At 45.5% G+C, this 17,098-nt stretch overlaps 1 protein-coding gene across 2 annotated transcripts in view; it reads left to right on the forward strand.

Annotated features, from left to right (window-relative positions):
- Positions 1–17,098, forward strand: part of PGBD5 (piggyBac transposable element derived 5) — a 118,589-nt gene that overhangs the window by 57,144 nt on the left and 44,347 nt on the right. For both annotated transcript variants that reach the window (XM_053298303.1, XM_053298293.1), the window contains exon 2: positions 14,885–15,312. In XM_053298303.1, the coding sequence (XP_053154278.1) occupies positions 14,885–15,312 (428 nt within the window). The remainder of the gene's footprint in view (positions 1–14,884; positions 15,313–17,098) is intronic.

The following is a 17,098-nucleotide window of genomic DNA, read 5'->3' on the forward strand; positions in this document are numbered from 1 at the left end:
CTGCTGATGAACAAAGTTTTTAGCCCAGGCAAACTCAGCAATTTGATTAACGGCATGGGATTAACTTTATCACACACACACACACACACACACACACACACACACACACGATGTGCCCTTGAAGAAGCTCTAACCTGTATTCCACCATGTTTTGCAGTTGGTGGTGGGGAGACTTCTGATTGAAAAAAGGCAAGGCCAGAACTGTTACTTGTGCAGAGATGCAACAAGCAGCCTACTCTAAGGACCAATAGTTCTGCAGCATTTCTGCATTGGGAATGCTTGTATTAAGACATTCATACCAGATGGAATAAAATTATCCCATTCCAATAGGCTTACAGGAGTCTTTAGCACCGGAGTGTTCTCTGCACTCAAGTTGGGAATTATTAATCAGGTTCCTCTGGGATGATTGGCAATTGAATGAGAGTGTCAAAATGAACCAGCATGCTATTCTCTGTGCATCTTTAGTGGGCCCCTTTTTCGGTACTATGGAGAAGAACGTTGGGCCAGTCCCGATGAACACAACCCTGCACACGCACTCGTTGGGTGGAAATGTTGTAATATGTCCAGCCAGTAGGTGGCGCTAGCATTTGTTAGTAGTGGTCCTAATTGGACCACTTCCTGGCTGTACTTCTGGTTGAACTAGTTCCTTTCTGTAACACCATAAAGAAGTCTTGTCCCCAATGAGTGCCTTCCTTTGACATTAATGACTCCGATGACATTAATGTCAAGGCTGTGATGAGAACACCCCCCTCCCCCCACCAGCAACATCATTGGCAGACATGCTGGTGCGCTCTTCTCTTGGCACTTCCTTTGTGTGAGAGGGCTGTTCATCTGAATCACTCCTCTATATACATTCAAAAACCCTGTTTAAACAGGTTTCCCCCCTAACACAAATAGCAAATGTCAAACTTCTGGTACAGATTAGGACCAAGGGGGAGGTTTTAACCCTTCTTTCCCATTGTACTCCTGATTCTGATTGGTGGGGACACAGTGGCAGCCACAGGAGGAAAGCTCCCATGGGCACCAATAGGAGCTTTTCTCTGGGGTGGGTGGGATGGTAGTCATGGTGGGGTGATCAGGATAGGGAGTGCCGTAGAAGAAAAGCATAAATGTCCTGCCCCCCCCACCCCAGATTCCCTGACAGGATCCGTCCTCAGTGCAATTGCTATTTACATTTTTAAGAATGAAGCACAAAGGCTTCAGTTACACAATAAGCATAATGTGCCTAGTTTGGCCCACAGTGAAGCATGTTAGATAATATAAGATGGTCTGTACTGCAGTTAAATAAGCCTGCCACTACCTTCACATGGAATTCTGAGATTGTCATCATTCAAGGGAGAACATAAAAGAATGACAAACTTGACCTTTTCATAGATTGTGTAATTTACATATGTGTGCATGTCAATTGAATGTTGATAAATAGAGGAGAAATACCTGTAGGGAGGTTGTGGCTCACCTGCTTTGCATGCAAAACGTCCTAGATTCAGTCCCTGGCATCTCCAGGTAAGGTTGGGGGAAACCCTTGACTCAAGCCTTGGACAGCCACTGCCAATAATTCCCCTTAGGGGATGGAGCCACTCTGGGAAGAGCATCTAGGTTCCAAGTTCCCTCCCTGGCAGCATCTCCAAGATAGGACTGAGAGAGACTCCTTCCTGCAACCTTGGAGAAGCCACTGCCAGTCTGTGTAGACCAGGGATTCTCAAACTTGGGTCCTCAGGTGTTATTGGACTTCAACTCCCATAATCCCCAGCCTCAGTGGCCTTTGCTTGAGGATTATGGGAGTTGAAGTCCAATAACACCTGAGGACCCAAGTTTGAGAATCACTGGTGTAGACAGTACTGAGCTAGATGGACCTATAGTCCGACTCAGTATGTGGCAGCTTCCTATGTCCCTATGTCGACAGGACTGAGTTAGATGATGAACCAAAGGTCTGTCTGTCTGGCTCAGCATATGGCATTTTCATATGAGCAACAATTCATTGCCTAACTAGCCTTAAAAACAATTATTATGAGCCAAGTGAGTGGCAATTTAAAAGGCTGCCTTTCAGTGAAGTAATAATTGCACTGGCTTAAATAATCATTATTTTCTTATAATCATGCCTGATAAGAAGTGGAGTTTTGGCTTTGAAAAGAAGCAGGCTTATCCTATATATCTTCTTATCTTTTGCTTCTCTTACGACACACAGAGATGAGAATGGAATGGAAGTGTTTTGCCTGTGGAAGAGAACTAGCGACATGCAGCCACTGTACATAGTCTGAGGCCTCCAATTCTGAACACAGATTTTTTGCCTGCAGCCTCTGCCTGCACAAGATGACTGTGTAAATTTTCATTAATGGATAGTCCCAAGATGCCATATGTGGATCAGTTTACTGCCAGCACTGTAAAAAGATACGAACAGACTTAATGCTGGTGGGCAAAATATATTCACTGAGATATTAAGGTCGTTCACGTGACCTTTTGCTGGAGGGCAGGGTGGGGGAAAGGCAGGGTAGCACCTACCTTGTCCCCAGACAATCCAACTTCAATCCCAGCCATGCAGCTCATGTGCCCACATGACTGGTGGTGCCGTGAGCCACACAGCATTCTGGAGGCCAGAAAAATGTGTCCCAGCCTCCAGATATCCCACAATGCACTGCACGATATGAGCACAGTGCATTGAGGGATTTCCCCATGAGTTGGACAGTCTAGGCACCTGGCTCTGTTTCTGCTTGGGCTACGCTTGCACCCTTTTACCCAGGTAAAAAGGTCAGGTTAAATTCCCAGGCTACCCGGGCAGGCAGTGCAGGGATCAGCCTCGATCATAGTGCTTCATACAAGCAGCCCTGCCCAGATAAGGCTGCCCAGGCCTGAGTAGGGCTGCTCTGTGTGAACAGCCTCATTCTCTGAGATGGTATCTACATGAGGAAATGGAAAGTGCTGTTTCAGGGAACCTTCTGTTTACAACCTTGTAGCAGACACTGATTGTTGAGTAATATGATCCTCAAGAATACCCGGAAAACAAATGTTAGTGGCTTTACAGCTGCATTTTTACAGTAGATTTTAAAGTTATAATGAATTAAGTACTGCATGTACCATTGATTGACTAAGTGTGATTCCTATCATGAAGGAAATTGACACTGATAGTACAACCTGTCTTTATAAGCAATTGCATATTAAAGGTAAAGTGTGCCGTCAAGTTGATTTCGACTCCTGGCTCCCACAGAGCCCTGTGGTTTTCTTTGGTAGGATACAGGAGGGGTTGACCATTGCCTCCTCCCATGCAGTATGAGATGATACCTTTCAGCATCTTCCTATATCATTGCTGCCCGATATAGTACCAGCAGGGATTCGAATTGGCAACCTTCTGCTTGTTAGTCATGCATTTCCCTGCTGCGCCACTTAAGGTGGGTAATTGTATATTAGGATATAAAAATACATAGTTAATGCTGTGTGCCAGTGGCCCTTAACTTTTACCAAACCAAGGCCTTCTTTAAACATAACCTACAACAAGGGACTAACTTAATTTCTCTTCTTATATCTTCCATGTTGTTGCTCTTTCGTATGGTTGCTTCCACACTATGACTCTGTATTCTGCAAATTGAATTTAAAATAAAGGTTCCACATAGCACTTGCTGTAGCATTATATTAAGGCTCTACACACAACCAGGGTGTAGACTCTCAAGGGGTTTGGTGGGGAGAGAGGGCTTTGCTTGGTCACTCCTGTGGGAGCTCTGGTGGTCAGGGAAGGGGAGTGCTGCTGTGTGGCGCCCCAACCCCTGTAAGCCCAGTGATTCTGACGATCACTAGAAACTGGGCTGGGCTCCCTTAGCCCAGTTTCTAGTGATCGTGGGAATAGCTTCATTATTTGGTGATGCCATTCTCCATGACTTTACTAATGAGTAAACTCCATTCACCAGTACTAGTTGAAAGTCTCTTATTTGAAAGATCGATCAGCCTACTTTATTTATTCCCTATTTGTTTGATTGGAGTACTGATGCTGAATTGCTCCTGAATTGCCCCTTGTTTGTTGGTTTTGTTTGTTACATTTTTATACCACCCCGTCCAACAGCTCTGGGCAGTGCACAACAAGTAAAAAATAAAAGCAAACACCATTTAAAACCAACTACTTAAGACAATATAAAAACAAATCTAAAACACTTCAGAACCATTTAAAACCAACTTAAAATATTGAAGAACAGTTAAAAAAACCTTGAAAGGCCAGGCCAAGCAAGTAAGTTTTTAGGGCTCTCTTGAAGGCCTGCGAGCCCAAACTACAGATATCTGCTGGGTGTGCTTTCTACAGGCCAGGAGCAGCCACAGAGAAGGCCCGGTTCCAAGTTGCCACCAGACAAACCAGTATCAACATTATTGTCAGCACTGATTTCCTGTGGGAATATGTATGTGTGTGTGTGTTAAATTACTATAGGTGGCCCTCATCTGCAGACTCCGTAGCCACAGTTTCATGTATCCACGACTGGGTTTTAGAGACCCAGTTTCATTTTCCACAGGTAGAAAATAGAAAAATTTGATTATCCGTGGTTTTGAGTGGCCAGAAATGACTTCTGAGATCATTTCTGGACACCATTTTCCAGCAGAGAACCATTTTGTGGCTCTTAAAATTGTGTGTGTGTGTGTATTCAATCTGTTTTGGGGGGGGCATTGCTGGAGACCTGGAAAATGACATACTGTCTCTTAAAAAAAAATTAGGAACCGAATCTCCCAATTCCCATTGACTCAAGGTTTTATTACTTGTGGCTTCTGTATTTGTGCCTATCAACGAGAATGGAACATCCCTGAATAACAAGGGCCACCTGCATTTTATTATTTTCTCTTCTCTTTATTTTATGGTGGAACAGTGGCATTTCATCACAAAAGAGAAAAGACAACAACTTTAACATAAATAAACCAGTAACTTTAGACCACCACCAATCTCCACTGGAAATCAAAGTTGACTAGATAAGAGACTGTTAAGGAGCAATTCAACATGACTCCCCCAGCTGTTCTGATCTGGGAAGTAAGAATGTGCTGAAATGACAAACAAGAAGCTTTCCATTTAAAGGAACAGTTCCTCTTAAATTGTCCTAATAATGCTTTGGCTATGCACACAAAACAGAGTTGCAAGCAATTGCATTTTGTAGCATTTTTGTGTGTGTGCTACAAATCAGGTCTTTATACACACACACACACACACACACACACACACACACACACACACACAACATTGAAAGCACTGTAATGCAACAATTCAATGACATGTGGATGCTCTGTTTTAAAAAAAATAGATAAATGTGTGTGAGAGAGAGGGGGGGAGGTAGGGAGGGAGAGAGAGTGTGAATGAATATAGCTATTTCAGAGAAAGGAGCTGGTGCAGAAGCAACCTATATGTACAACACTTCCCCCTCCCCTCGTTCTTTTTCCTTCCTTTCTCCTTCCCCTGTCCATCTTTCTTTAGCCTAGTCGTCTCCTCCCTCCAAAAGATGATTGAGACACTGCTAGTGTGGTCCCCTGGTTGAAGACTAATGTCACATTCATTTCATGTCCCTTCTGATGAAGTGATTGTCTACTATTTCATGCTAGGGAATAACTAAGTCTGACTACGTCAACAGAAATATTGGCTCGAGTGGCATTTATTGTTGCCCTTTTCTATCCCCTGCTGAGCACTTGGGAACCAAGAATTCATGCTGGACTGAATTGAGCCGTGTTCTTCTGCATGGGTGCCTTTTATTTTCTGCGGAGAATGCACATGTTCAAAATGGTGGGGTGGGGGGTGGGGAGCACATCCACATCAGAAATAAAATGTATTTGAGTACTTACTTTATGCTTTGTAGTGGATCTATAGTGAAACACCAATTAAAGGAACATTGTTTGGGTCCTTCAGTTCCATCTTGCATTGTATTGCCCATTCAGCAGCCATTACGAATCTGTTGGTGGTTCTTAACATGTCTTCAAAAGCTATTAACACATTATGCATTAGTTTCTGTAGCTTCACTATTGAGTTGCCCTAATGTGCAATGTAGTGCATGTGTAGGATTTTTTTTTTAAGAAAAGGGGAATTGGTGGGGCTATTATTGAAGAGAACACTCTAGCTAACAGAGCATCAAAGTGTCGGCCATGGTGAGTCTCAAATGGCAGAGATAAAGAGGGACAGAGGCAGATGTCCCCGCATTCCTGGTTCTGATGACGCAAAGACTACAGTCATTGCAGGAAGATTTGAACAGTCTAATAAGATTTCTCCCCCTTCCTGGAAAGACAGATTGATTCCTCCCACCCCCTGCCATTGCTTCTTATTACATTGCATTTTTTTAAAAAGAGGTGTGTGTGTGTGTGTGTGTGTGTGTGTGTGTGTGTGTGTGTGTAAAACTCCATCGTCTCACTGTCATGCTACAGATTCAGCATATTTAGCTTCAACAAAGGATGCATTCCCAAGTGATGTTAAGAAAGCCTTTTAGAATCCCTTGCAGCACATGATGTGTGCAGTGGTGAGTTCTTGCAGTGTGACACACACACATTGTAAGAGTCCCATGGAACATTCACGTTTAAACTTGAGAATATTCATTATTTTGTTGTCTGCATCGGTGATCTTGAGTAGAGGCATGAGATCTACTATGGCAAATGGTCCAGCTCTCCTTACACAAGGTTGGAATCAGATGATGTCTTTTTCAGAGTGTTAAAGGTGATATGAGGAAGGAATCCTTGCCGGTGATGTATATGCTGCCACCTTTGGTAAACAAGTTTTTACTAGCATGTGACAAACCTGTTTGACTAGAGATCACAGTGTGATCATGAGGGATGCTTGTGTTTGTGCGCACATGCTCACTAAGGATACTTTTGTCATACTACATTGAATTCATCAGTTTCCAGCTTCAAAGAGGGTGAGAGTTAGAAATAGAAATGGGAACATGCACTAAGCAAGTTTGCAAAATGAAGATGGTTTTGGCTTTCTCATGGAGATAAAGTTTCAAACTGATTTCTACATCATTGGAGCAAAAACACAATATAATACATTCTTACAGCTTCTAAGCACAATCCAGGAATACATAGGTGTGTGCCTTAATCCTCTCTATTGGGAGCTAGGCAGGGCTGACAGTAGCTTTGTCCAGACAGAGTCCAGTAAACTAGGAGTCTGACACACAGGCATCTGCCTTCCCTCTGATATTATTTGAGCAATAGGATTTGTTCCCTAGAAAACTGGAATATGTGCAGTTAGAAATGGAGACTAGGTTGCAGAGGCGTAACCAGAGGGAGGCAGGCAGGGCACGTGCCCTGGGAGCCACCTGGGGAGGGGCGCAAAATTGCCGCTGGCTGCCCCCCCCCAATTTTAGCTTCTTTTTTTGGCGCCCCGATGAGATTCAAGCGTCACCGCGACTCGGCGGGGCGAAGCGGTGCTGCCTGCTGCTGCTTTGCTCATCATTGGCTGCTGTGGCTGGCTGGGCACTACCCCCCGGCCCCACCCCTTCGTGCTTGCGCAGTACGAGATCTCCGCCAGTGCTGCACGTCACCATCACACACACTGTACGCGGCTTCTGCTAAGTCTCTCTGCTCAGGCTGCGTGCTTTCCTGACCTGGAGAAGAATCCATTCATTCATCGACTTCGTTGTTAGTTTGTGCCATGGTCACTTCAAAATAAAGTGTGCAGCCAGCATCCAGTAAGTGTGTGTGTTTTGTTGTTGTTGTTGTTTTTAAAAAAATCTTTTCTTTTAATTAAATTTACTGGGGGGCAGGAGGGTTGGAAATGGTTGCAGAGAGCCTGCTGCCCTTTACGTTTCCCCCTAGCCGAGTGTTCACGGACAGTGTGTGTTTGAAGATCTGCTGTTTTTTATTTTATGTTTAATGTTCGCTTTGTGGGGGGAGGAGGGTGGTTGCGGCTGGCTTCTTCTTGGGGCTCAGGGTTTTTCCCCTCAGTCTTGGCTCAGGGGGTGGGGGCGGTGGGCGGGTGAACTCCCCACACCACCCCAACAGACAGTTACTTGGGAATGTGGGAGAAGCGGCGGTGGCGTGGCGGTGGTGAGCCTACTCTTAACCTTTTCTGGCTGGCGTTAGGCGAGAGAGACTGGGAGCGCGCCGCAGGACCTGGGAGGGTGGGGGGCAGCAGATTCCGGGCTTCAGTGGGGTGCAGCAGCAGGGAGATGCCGTGTGGCATTCCCTACTGCTGCTCTTGAGTCGTGTGCCTGAGAGCGAGGGAGCTGCCGGCTGCTGCTGCGGCCTGCACTGCGCATACTGGTGCTAGCTGCCAGCCCACTCCCGTCTGGACCGTACGTGCCTCTCTCTCCTCCTCTGAGAGTCCCTAATATGGGGGCCACACCAGGGCCTGCTCGAGGAGGGGGCGGGTGGCTGGGAACAGTGGGAGGGAGCCCTGTGATGGTGGGTCATGGGGGGCATCGGAGGAGGAGAAGCTCCCCCAGCCCACCCAGCAGGCAGGCAAACATGGCTGCTGGCACTGTATGATATTGGGAGGAGGAGGAGGAGAGAGAGAGGCACGCATGGTCCGGACAGGGGTGGGCCGGCAGCTAGCACCAGCATGTGCAGCGCAGGCCACAGCAGCAGCCAGCGGCTCCCTCGCTCTCGGGCACACAACTCGAGAGCAACTGCCTTCAATAACGAGGTGCCCTCTTGCTGCCCGCATTAGTAGGTTTTTTTTAAGGCTGGCAGGGTTCTCCCCTTTCAGCTTGAACTCAGACCAGCACCACTTTAGGGGGGTCCAGTCTGGTTGAAGTCCGAACCGGTCAAACCAGTCTGTTGAACTAGGTTCAAATAGAAACTGCTCTGCACACCCCAACTCTTTATATTTCCATGTTTATCATTGCAACAATGAAGACAAGGTGTTGTCTACATCATTGCAATTCTGCAGTGTCATAATTGTAGGATCTGACAAGAGCTGGGATGCTGAGCAAAAGTATCTTGCCCCACTGATGACCAAAGCAAGAGGGGTGTGCACGAGAAGGATTTTGTGATTCGTTTTGAGCTTGAAACGAAGAGCAAAATCCTTGAATCGATTTGTCAAAACAGCAGCCCAAGCCAGCTGTTTTGATGAATCAACCTCAAATTGATTTGAGTGATTCAGCCATAGGGAACAATGGGGAAACACAAAACAGCCCATTGTTCCTCATGGCTAGCTCCTAGGGAAACCAAAGTGGGTTGGGTGGTATGGCGTTTTTTATCCTAACCTTGCAGATTAGAAGCACATAATTAAATTGAATCTGTCCCTCCCAAAATAGAACACACATTTTTTTCAAACACAGTCCAAAAATGGCCAAAAAAGAACCACTGACCCAGAATCCACTGCCAGCCACAGTGCCTGCACTGCTGTAACAGTTGCCACAGCAGCACCCTTACTCAGCAGCAAACATAGCCATAAGCTCAACTATAGCAATGTCTTCAGCCACATTTTGATTGAGTGAGTACACTTTGCAGTTCAGAATGCAGATTGCAGAGCAGACCAGCGCAGTGAGTAACAAGTTAGTAACAGTAGTTATTACTAGTAGTAACAGTAATAAGTTACTAACTGTTAGGAGAGCTGGCCTTGGGGTAGGAAGCATGACTTGTCTCCTTAGCTAAGCAGGGTCTGACCTGGTTGCATATGAATGGGAGACATGTATGAGCACTCTAAGATATTCCCCTTAGAGGATGGAGCTGTTCTGGGAAGAGCATCTAGGTTCTAAGTTTCCTCCCTTGCATCTCCAAGATAGGGCTGAGGGAGATTCCTGCCTGCAACCTTGGAGAAGCCGCTGCCAGGCTGTGTAGACAATACTGAGCCAGATGGACCAATGGTCTGATATGGCAGCTTCCTAGGTTCCAAGTTAGTCTAGACATGGAATTCTTCTCACAGCATTTACCAGAAAATACTTCAGAAAGGAGAGAGGGAGCTGAGCTGTCACTATCCATCCATTTCTTTCCACAACACTAGCTCACAAAGCAAACCACAACTCAAGGAAGGAATGCACCCAAGTTCTGTATTCCTCAGTCTGAGATGCAGCAAAACCAAATAGTTACAAGGAGCAATAGCACAGCATATTATACTCATTGCTGAGGAAAAATAACCTACACAATAATGGGCCAATTGTCTGACAAGAAACAAAGCTATTAGATGCTTACCATGAAAAGAACTCTTCTTTCTTCTCCAGCATACATCCCTGCCTGCCTGCCTGTGTCTGGATAACACCATGACCTCAGATTGGTGTTGGGCCCCATTTGACAGCCTGACATATGCGTCAGGGCACCAGTCCATCATCTTATCATTGGCAATGGTGGTGGTGTGCATGTGTCAGCAGACACATCTGATTTGGGGTTGGCCAGGGTGGGGCGATCTGCCAGTGGTGTTGCAGTGGGTGGGGGTGGCCATGAGTCACTCACACTCCATGTCCAGCTTTGGATAGCCCAGCAGGGGGAGGTTGGCCTTCAGGAAGACCAGCTTCTCCTCCACCAAGTCAGCATCCATGCATGTGTGATGGGACCATGGAGAACAACCTCTCACTCTGGATGCTGCTTGGCGGGTACAAGAGCTCAGTGGCTTTAACTGGGTGTTGCTTTTTGATTTCCCCCTCTTATTTGGATTTCTTCTTCTTTTTGCATGTAGGCAGCCCCCAGTGGCTTCAATAACTGGGTGTTGTGCTGAGTGTTTGTTTTTCCTTCTGCCGCAGCCTCTTTGCTGCTGTATGTTTGCCTGCCTGGATTGGTCTGCCTTTTCTCCCCGCACCCCCAGGCTGGTGATCTGTGACTTTTGTCTGGTGCCCAGCCTGCCCAAGCTCTCTCTGTTTCCCTGGTGTTTCTTGCCCCACCCCAGTTTTTTCTTTTTTGATTTGGTGGGTGGGTCCTTGACTTGGTGCCCACCTGCCCTCCCTGCAGCTGTTGAGTGTCTGCCTGGCCCGGGTTCCTCATCTATTTTAGCTCAAATCAGGGTCATTTTGATTCAAACTCAAAACACACTCTTTATTTTAAGGGTGTTTCATTTCGAGTCTGAATCACTCAAAACAGCCAATTTCGAGCTTGAATTTATTTGAATGAATCATTTTGCACATCTCTTAAAAAACAACTTTTTAGGCTATTATTTGCAGAACAGATAAAGATTGTATTGATTATGATAGCTTGTGAACACACTCTCTCTCTACTATGCTGGTTAGCAGATTGTACATGCAGCTTGTTCTCCCCCTGCCCACTCCCACCCCTTTGGATGCTGGATTTAGCAATACTTGTTCTGCAGTAAACGGCAGCACTCGTGCTTATCAGAGCCAGAACACAGCGTACAGAGAGTGCAGGCATACTGGACTAGACTCCTGTCATGTCCATTCCTGAAATTAAAGCTTCAGAGACTCTAATTGGAAACAGCCTTTCAATGCTTACTTCATAACTGGCCCTCTTTGGCGGGGAGCAGTGTGTTTGTATGAGAGAGGGGAGGGGGGGGAGAGAGAGAGAGAGAGAGAGAGAGAGAGAGGTGGCAGGGGGAGAACTTGGAACTCTTTCGAATGGTTTTAGGGGAGAAAATGTTTGCAAGTTCAATCTTTTAAAAAGATTGACCAGAAGATATATTTCAGCAATATGCGAGGTAACTGAATACAGTCTGACTCAAAAACACATATAGTATATGTATCAGGGAAATGACTTGCCTAGCAAGCCAGAGGTTCCTGGTTCAAATCCCCGCTGGTATGTTTCCCAGACTATGGGAAACACCTATATTGGGCAGCAGCGATATAGGAAGATCCTGAAAGGCATCGTCTCATACTCAGTGGGAGATGGCAATGGTAAACCCCTCCAAAGACAACCACAGGGCTCTGTGGTTGCCAGGAGTCAACATCAACTTGACAGCACACTTTACCTTTACCATATGTATCTCTGCATTTTGAGATGCATATATTGGGCATGCTGAAACATTGCCTCTTGTTTGTTCCTCTTCTGTTCAGCCCCCACCCCCCGCCCATTTTCTCTTTTAAGAAACAGCAAGGTCCACACTGACCCATTACAAAAACAAAATAACTGTTCATCCGATAATTCATAAAAACAAAAGACCTGTTCATCCGATAATTCATATTAAGTTGCAGAGTAGGTATTACCAAACATAAGATATACATAAACATAAGATATACAGCAGAGTTGCATAGTTCACAGCTACCAAATGTTACCACTTAAGGGAAACACCTATATCGGGTAGCAGCGATATAGGAAGGTGCTGAAAGGCATCATCTCATACTGTGCAGGAGGAGGCAATGGTAAACCCCTCCTGTATTCTAGCAAAAGAAAACCACAGGGCTCTGTGGGCGCCAGGAGTTGAAATCAACTTTACGGCACACTTTACTTTTACTTTTAAAAGAAAATAATAATAAAAAGTGCAACATGATACCAGCCTTCCATCAGCTCATAACTATAATGAAGTACAAGAAACCTACTATAAAAAGTTGTGGAACAAAACAAAAACACCAGCATTCAAAAAACCTCAGTAGTCTGAAACGAAATATGCAATAGCCAATACCACAACAAACCCAAGCATGACAAAATATTTTTGTTTAATATATTTGAATTGCTCTGTAGCCTGCTCTATCTTAAAGGCTCAAGCAGGGCATGCAATTTTCCCCAGTAAATTTGGGGCACAATACACACACACACACCATACCCATAGATTCAAAGCAGGGGCAGAGAGAGGCAAGGCTTCTACTGAGCTTTATGCTGATCCCCTTCCATAGGATGAATTGTGCCCTTCTATTTATTAGGTAAGAAACACTTCTTTTGGGGATATTGAGCCCCTGGTGGCGCAGTGGTAAAACTGCCGCCCTGTAACCAGAAGGTTACAAGTTCGATCCTGACCAAGGGGCTCAAGGTTGACTCAGCCTTCCATCCTTCCGAGGTCGGTAAAATGAGTACCCAGAATGTTGGGGGCAATATGCTAAAATCATTGTAAACCGCTTAGAGAGCTCCGGCTATAGAGCGGTATATAAATGTAAGTGTTATTGCTAAGTGCTATTGCTATTATTGTAGGTAAGTAGAAGTAATTCAATAATTCATAATGAGTTGCAGACTAGGTATTACCAAACATAAGGAATACAGCAGAGTCGCATAGTTCACAGCTATGAACTGTGAACTTGGGGAACAATACAAATGTCCTGCCTTGGGAAACTTTATTCAGCCTGTTTTGTCTAAGAGAAAGAAATGCAGCTTACTTTCATAGATATGCAGACCTACAAAACTGCATCATTTCAAATGGCAATGTACGAGTGATAAGAGACACTGATATGCTGGAAATTCTTGATAGAAATGGCTCTTCTGGGACCATGGTGGAGTTTGTACTATGCTGCTTTTCCGTGGCCATGCCAGATGGCTTTGGGCAGCAAGTAAGTGTTGACCCCAATTCCTGTGAATCTCCCCTGAGATCTTTTAAAACAAGAGTGTGAGGTAGATAGTGTTGTGATCCAGGGGAATCCAAAAGATGTCGCACCTGACACCTAAGCATCTCAAAAATATTGACTTTCTTTTTCTAAAGAAAGTTTCTAGTCCTTATGACTGAAAAGACTGAAAAGGGTGGGAAATGTATGTGGAAATTTCAGAGGCCAAATGGGTGGTAAACAAGATTTCTAGTAACAGGAGGAAGGGCTTCAGTGCTTGCATGGCTTCATTCTCCTCCTTCTTACTAGAAACCCAAAGCAAACAATGCAAAACAGGTGAAGAGTCATAGCTCAGAGACAAAGCACATGCATTGTATGCAGAAGGTCCCAAGTTCAACCCCTGACATCTCCAAGGAGGACTGGAAAATACCTCTCTCAAATCCCGGAAAGCTGCCATCAGTCAGTGTAGAGACAATATTGATCTAGACCATTGAAGACAGCAGGCAACATCCAAACGACGTTGTTCATGACTGAGTCCCATTGAAATTAATAGGATTTAAGCTAGTAATGACTACCTTGTCTAATGGACTTCAGTGGTGTGTACATACTTATGACTAACTAGTCTGGAAGTTGCCTACTGGACCTTACTTCCAAGTAAACATGTATAGGATTGCATTGCATGTTAGGGATGGGCACGAACCGGTCCTTTTATGGACAGTCGAATTGGTTCAGATGTCCAGTGTTTGAGCTGGTTTGGAGGTGGGGGGGGGTTCTTTAAGGCAAAGGGAGGGTGCTCTAACCTCCCCTGCCACATTTTCCCCTCCGGCACTCTCCCCAAAATCGCTGTGGCGGGGCTGCAGTGTACCTCCTTGCAGCCCCAGTCAGCGTCCTACTGGAAGTGGCTGACGTGTGCACGCCAGCCACTTCCAGTAGGATGCTGACCGGGGCTGCAAGGAGGTATTCGGCAGCCCCACAGCAGCAATTTTGGGGGGAGCGAAGGAGGTACAAGCACCCTCCCTATGCCTTAAAACACACACACCGGCCTCTCGAACATGTTCGTGCACATTCCTACTGCATATGAGACAAAATAATGCAAATCGGCATGATTTATAGGGGTCATGCATTACCCCTCATTACAAGAGCCAGCGTGGTGTAGTGGTCAGAGTGCTGGACTAGGACCGGGGAGACCCGAGTTCAAATCCTCATTCAGCCATGAGACTAGCTGGGTGACTCTGGGCCAGTCACTTCTCTCTCAGCCTAACCTACTTCACAGGGTTGTTGTGAGGAGAAACTTAAGTATGTAGTACACCGCTCTGGACTCCTTGGAGGAGGAGCGGGATATAAATGTAAAATAAATTTAAAAAATTAATTACAAATTTTCTTGGTGCAGTATTTTAATTTGAGCATGGAGTGGAGCTAGTGACCTAGTGCTTTGACTATTGATTGTGACTTGTACTGTAGGAAGGCAACACTCCTGCATCTGAGTGGGATAGCCTGGGTGACCTAACTAGAATCATTCTATTATTATCAGCTACCTAATTAGCGTAATGAACAGGAAGAGAAATGAGCTTAATATTATTATTATTATTGCCTTCTAGGCCCAACCCGCAAAATGCCACCAACTGCCAGTGCCATGGACTTCTTCCAACTCTTTGTCCCCGACAATGTACTAAAGAACATGGTGGTGCAAACAAATATGTATGCCAAGAAGTACCAGGAGCGGTTTGGGAGTGATGATGCCTGGATGGATGTCACCCTGACTGAAATTAAGGCTTTCCTTGCGTATATGATATCCACAAGCACTCACCACTGCGAGTCTGTCCTCAGCATCTGGAGTAGTGGTTTCTATAGCAACAAGAGCATAGCACTGATCATGACTCAGCCAAGATTTGAGAAGATCCTCAAGTACTTCCATGTTGTGGCCTTCCGTTCCAGTCAGACTACACACGGCCTCTACAAAATCCAGCCCTTTCTAGACTCTCTGCAACATAGCTTTGATTCTGCCTTTAAGCCTTCTCAAACCCAGGTGAGAGTTAAATACTTGGATGTGGAAAATCGAAGCTTACTCCACACTCTACCAGAGGTCATTTTGTATTAGAAGCTCCTGGTACAAAAGAAAAATGGATCATCTGAGACACCTTTCCAGGTGTGCACCCATGAAGTTTTAGATGTACACCTAAAATCATAATGTGTGCATATGAGAAATATGCATTTTGAAATCCCTGTATTAAAAGTCCTTATCTGCACATTCAGTGCATGTACAATCTGTGTTCAGTATATGCATACAGATCTGTATGCTTATATATTATGTTCAATGCACCTACAGTAGTACACTTCTTATCTGCATCCTGTATCTGAGGGGGCTCATCTAAAGTGAACCAGGTTCACTTTAAAAATGAACTCATGTACAATCAGTCGAACAAAAATTTACAGGTGTACAAACACTTGTATGCATGTACAGCATAATGTCTGAATTGGGCTATAGAGGTACTCTCACTAGAGAGCTGGGATTGACAATAGTATCTTATTAAGTAGTTATCAACTATTTTAGTTTTAACTACCATGGTTAAGTACTGCCTAAAAATTGTTTTAACTACTAGTTACCTACATTTTAGTAAAACTAATTGAAACTACTTTTGTAACTAATTCGAAGTTGTTTCAATGATTTCTGCCACCACCTCTGGGTTGCAAACTTAAATTGGTGGTAGTGGTGGTTCAGTAGACCAAACAAAACAGTTTACTGGCATTTAGGGACTTCAGCAGGCCTGTGCAGTTGGATGGTTCCAATAGGTATTAATTCCAAAAACTACAAGAGGGAGACCCAAAAGTCAGAAACCCAACTAAACTACCTCCTGCCCTTTTGGGATTATGTCCAGTTCCGATATGCCTGTTGGAACTCTTAGGGACCAGCTCAGCAGACTCTCAGCTGGGAGTCGGTATGCAGGACATTTAACTTTTTAATGGCCTGCTCGTCACCACTTCTCAGCTGAGAGTTGGTATACTAGCCCTTTCACTCTGAAATGTCCTGTTCCTGCTTCTCAGCTCAGAAGCCAGAACAGAGCCATTTAAAAATCTCTGCATTGAGTTAGGGGAGACTTTGACAGCTAGTCCTCTGGAAATTGGGATGGGGGATCTGGCAAGAGGGGGGCAACTCCCCAAGGGGCACCCATAGGAACAGTGGGTGCCCCTCTCCCGCCACCTGCCATTCTCCATAAGACAAGCTGTCAAAAGTGCTCCAATGATTTGAAAGCTCCCAGGTGATTTCGATAGCTTGCTTTCTGGAAATTGGTGGGTGGTGGGAGGGAGGCAATCTTCCGAGGGGGGTGCACAGGAACAGTGGGTCTTCCTCAGGGGGTTGCCCCTTCCTGCCAACAATCTGTCAAATCACCCCTGTGCCAAGGCAGAGAGGATTTTTAAATGGTCTGTCTTGTAGGGATGTGCATGAACCGGTTCGGCGATCCTTTTACAGACCGCCAAACCAGTTTGGATGACCAGCATGCGAGCCGGTTCGGAGGTGGGGGTTTCTTTAAGGTGCAGGGAGGGTGCTCTTACCTCTCCCAGCACATTTCTCCCTCTGGTGCTCTCCTCAAAATCACTGCTGTGGGGCTGCAGTGTATCTCCTTGCAGCCTCGGTCAGCGTCCTACCAGAAGTGGCCAACACACGCACGTGTGTCGGCCACTTCCAGTAGGATGCTGACCGAGGCTGCAAGAAGGTATGCTGCAGCCCCACAGCAGCAGTTTTGGGGAGAGCGCCAGAGGGAGAAATGCAGTGGGGGAGGTAAGAGCAACCTCCCTGTGACTTAAAGAACCCC

This window comes from Hemicordylus capensis, chromosome 1, assembly GCF_027244095.1.
Source record: "Hemicordylus capensis ecotype Gifberg chromosome 1, rHemCap1.1.pri, whole genome shotgun sequence".
NCBI lineage: Eukaryota > Metazoa > Chordata > Lepidosauria > Squamata > Cordylidae > Hemicordylus > Hemicordylus capensis.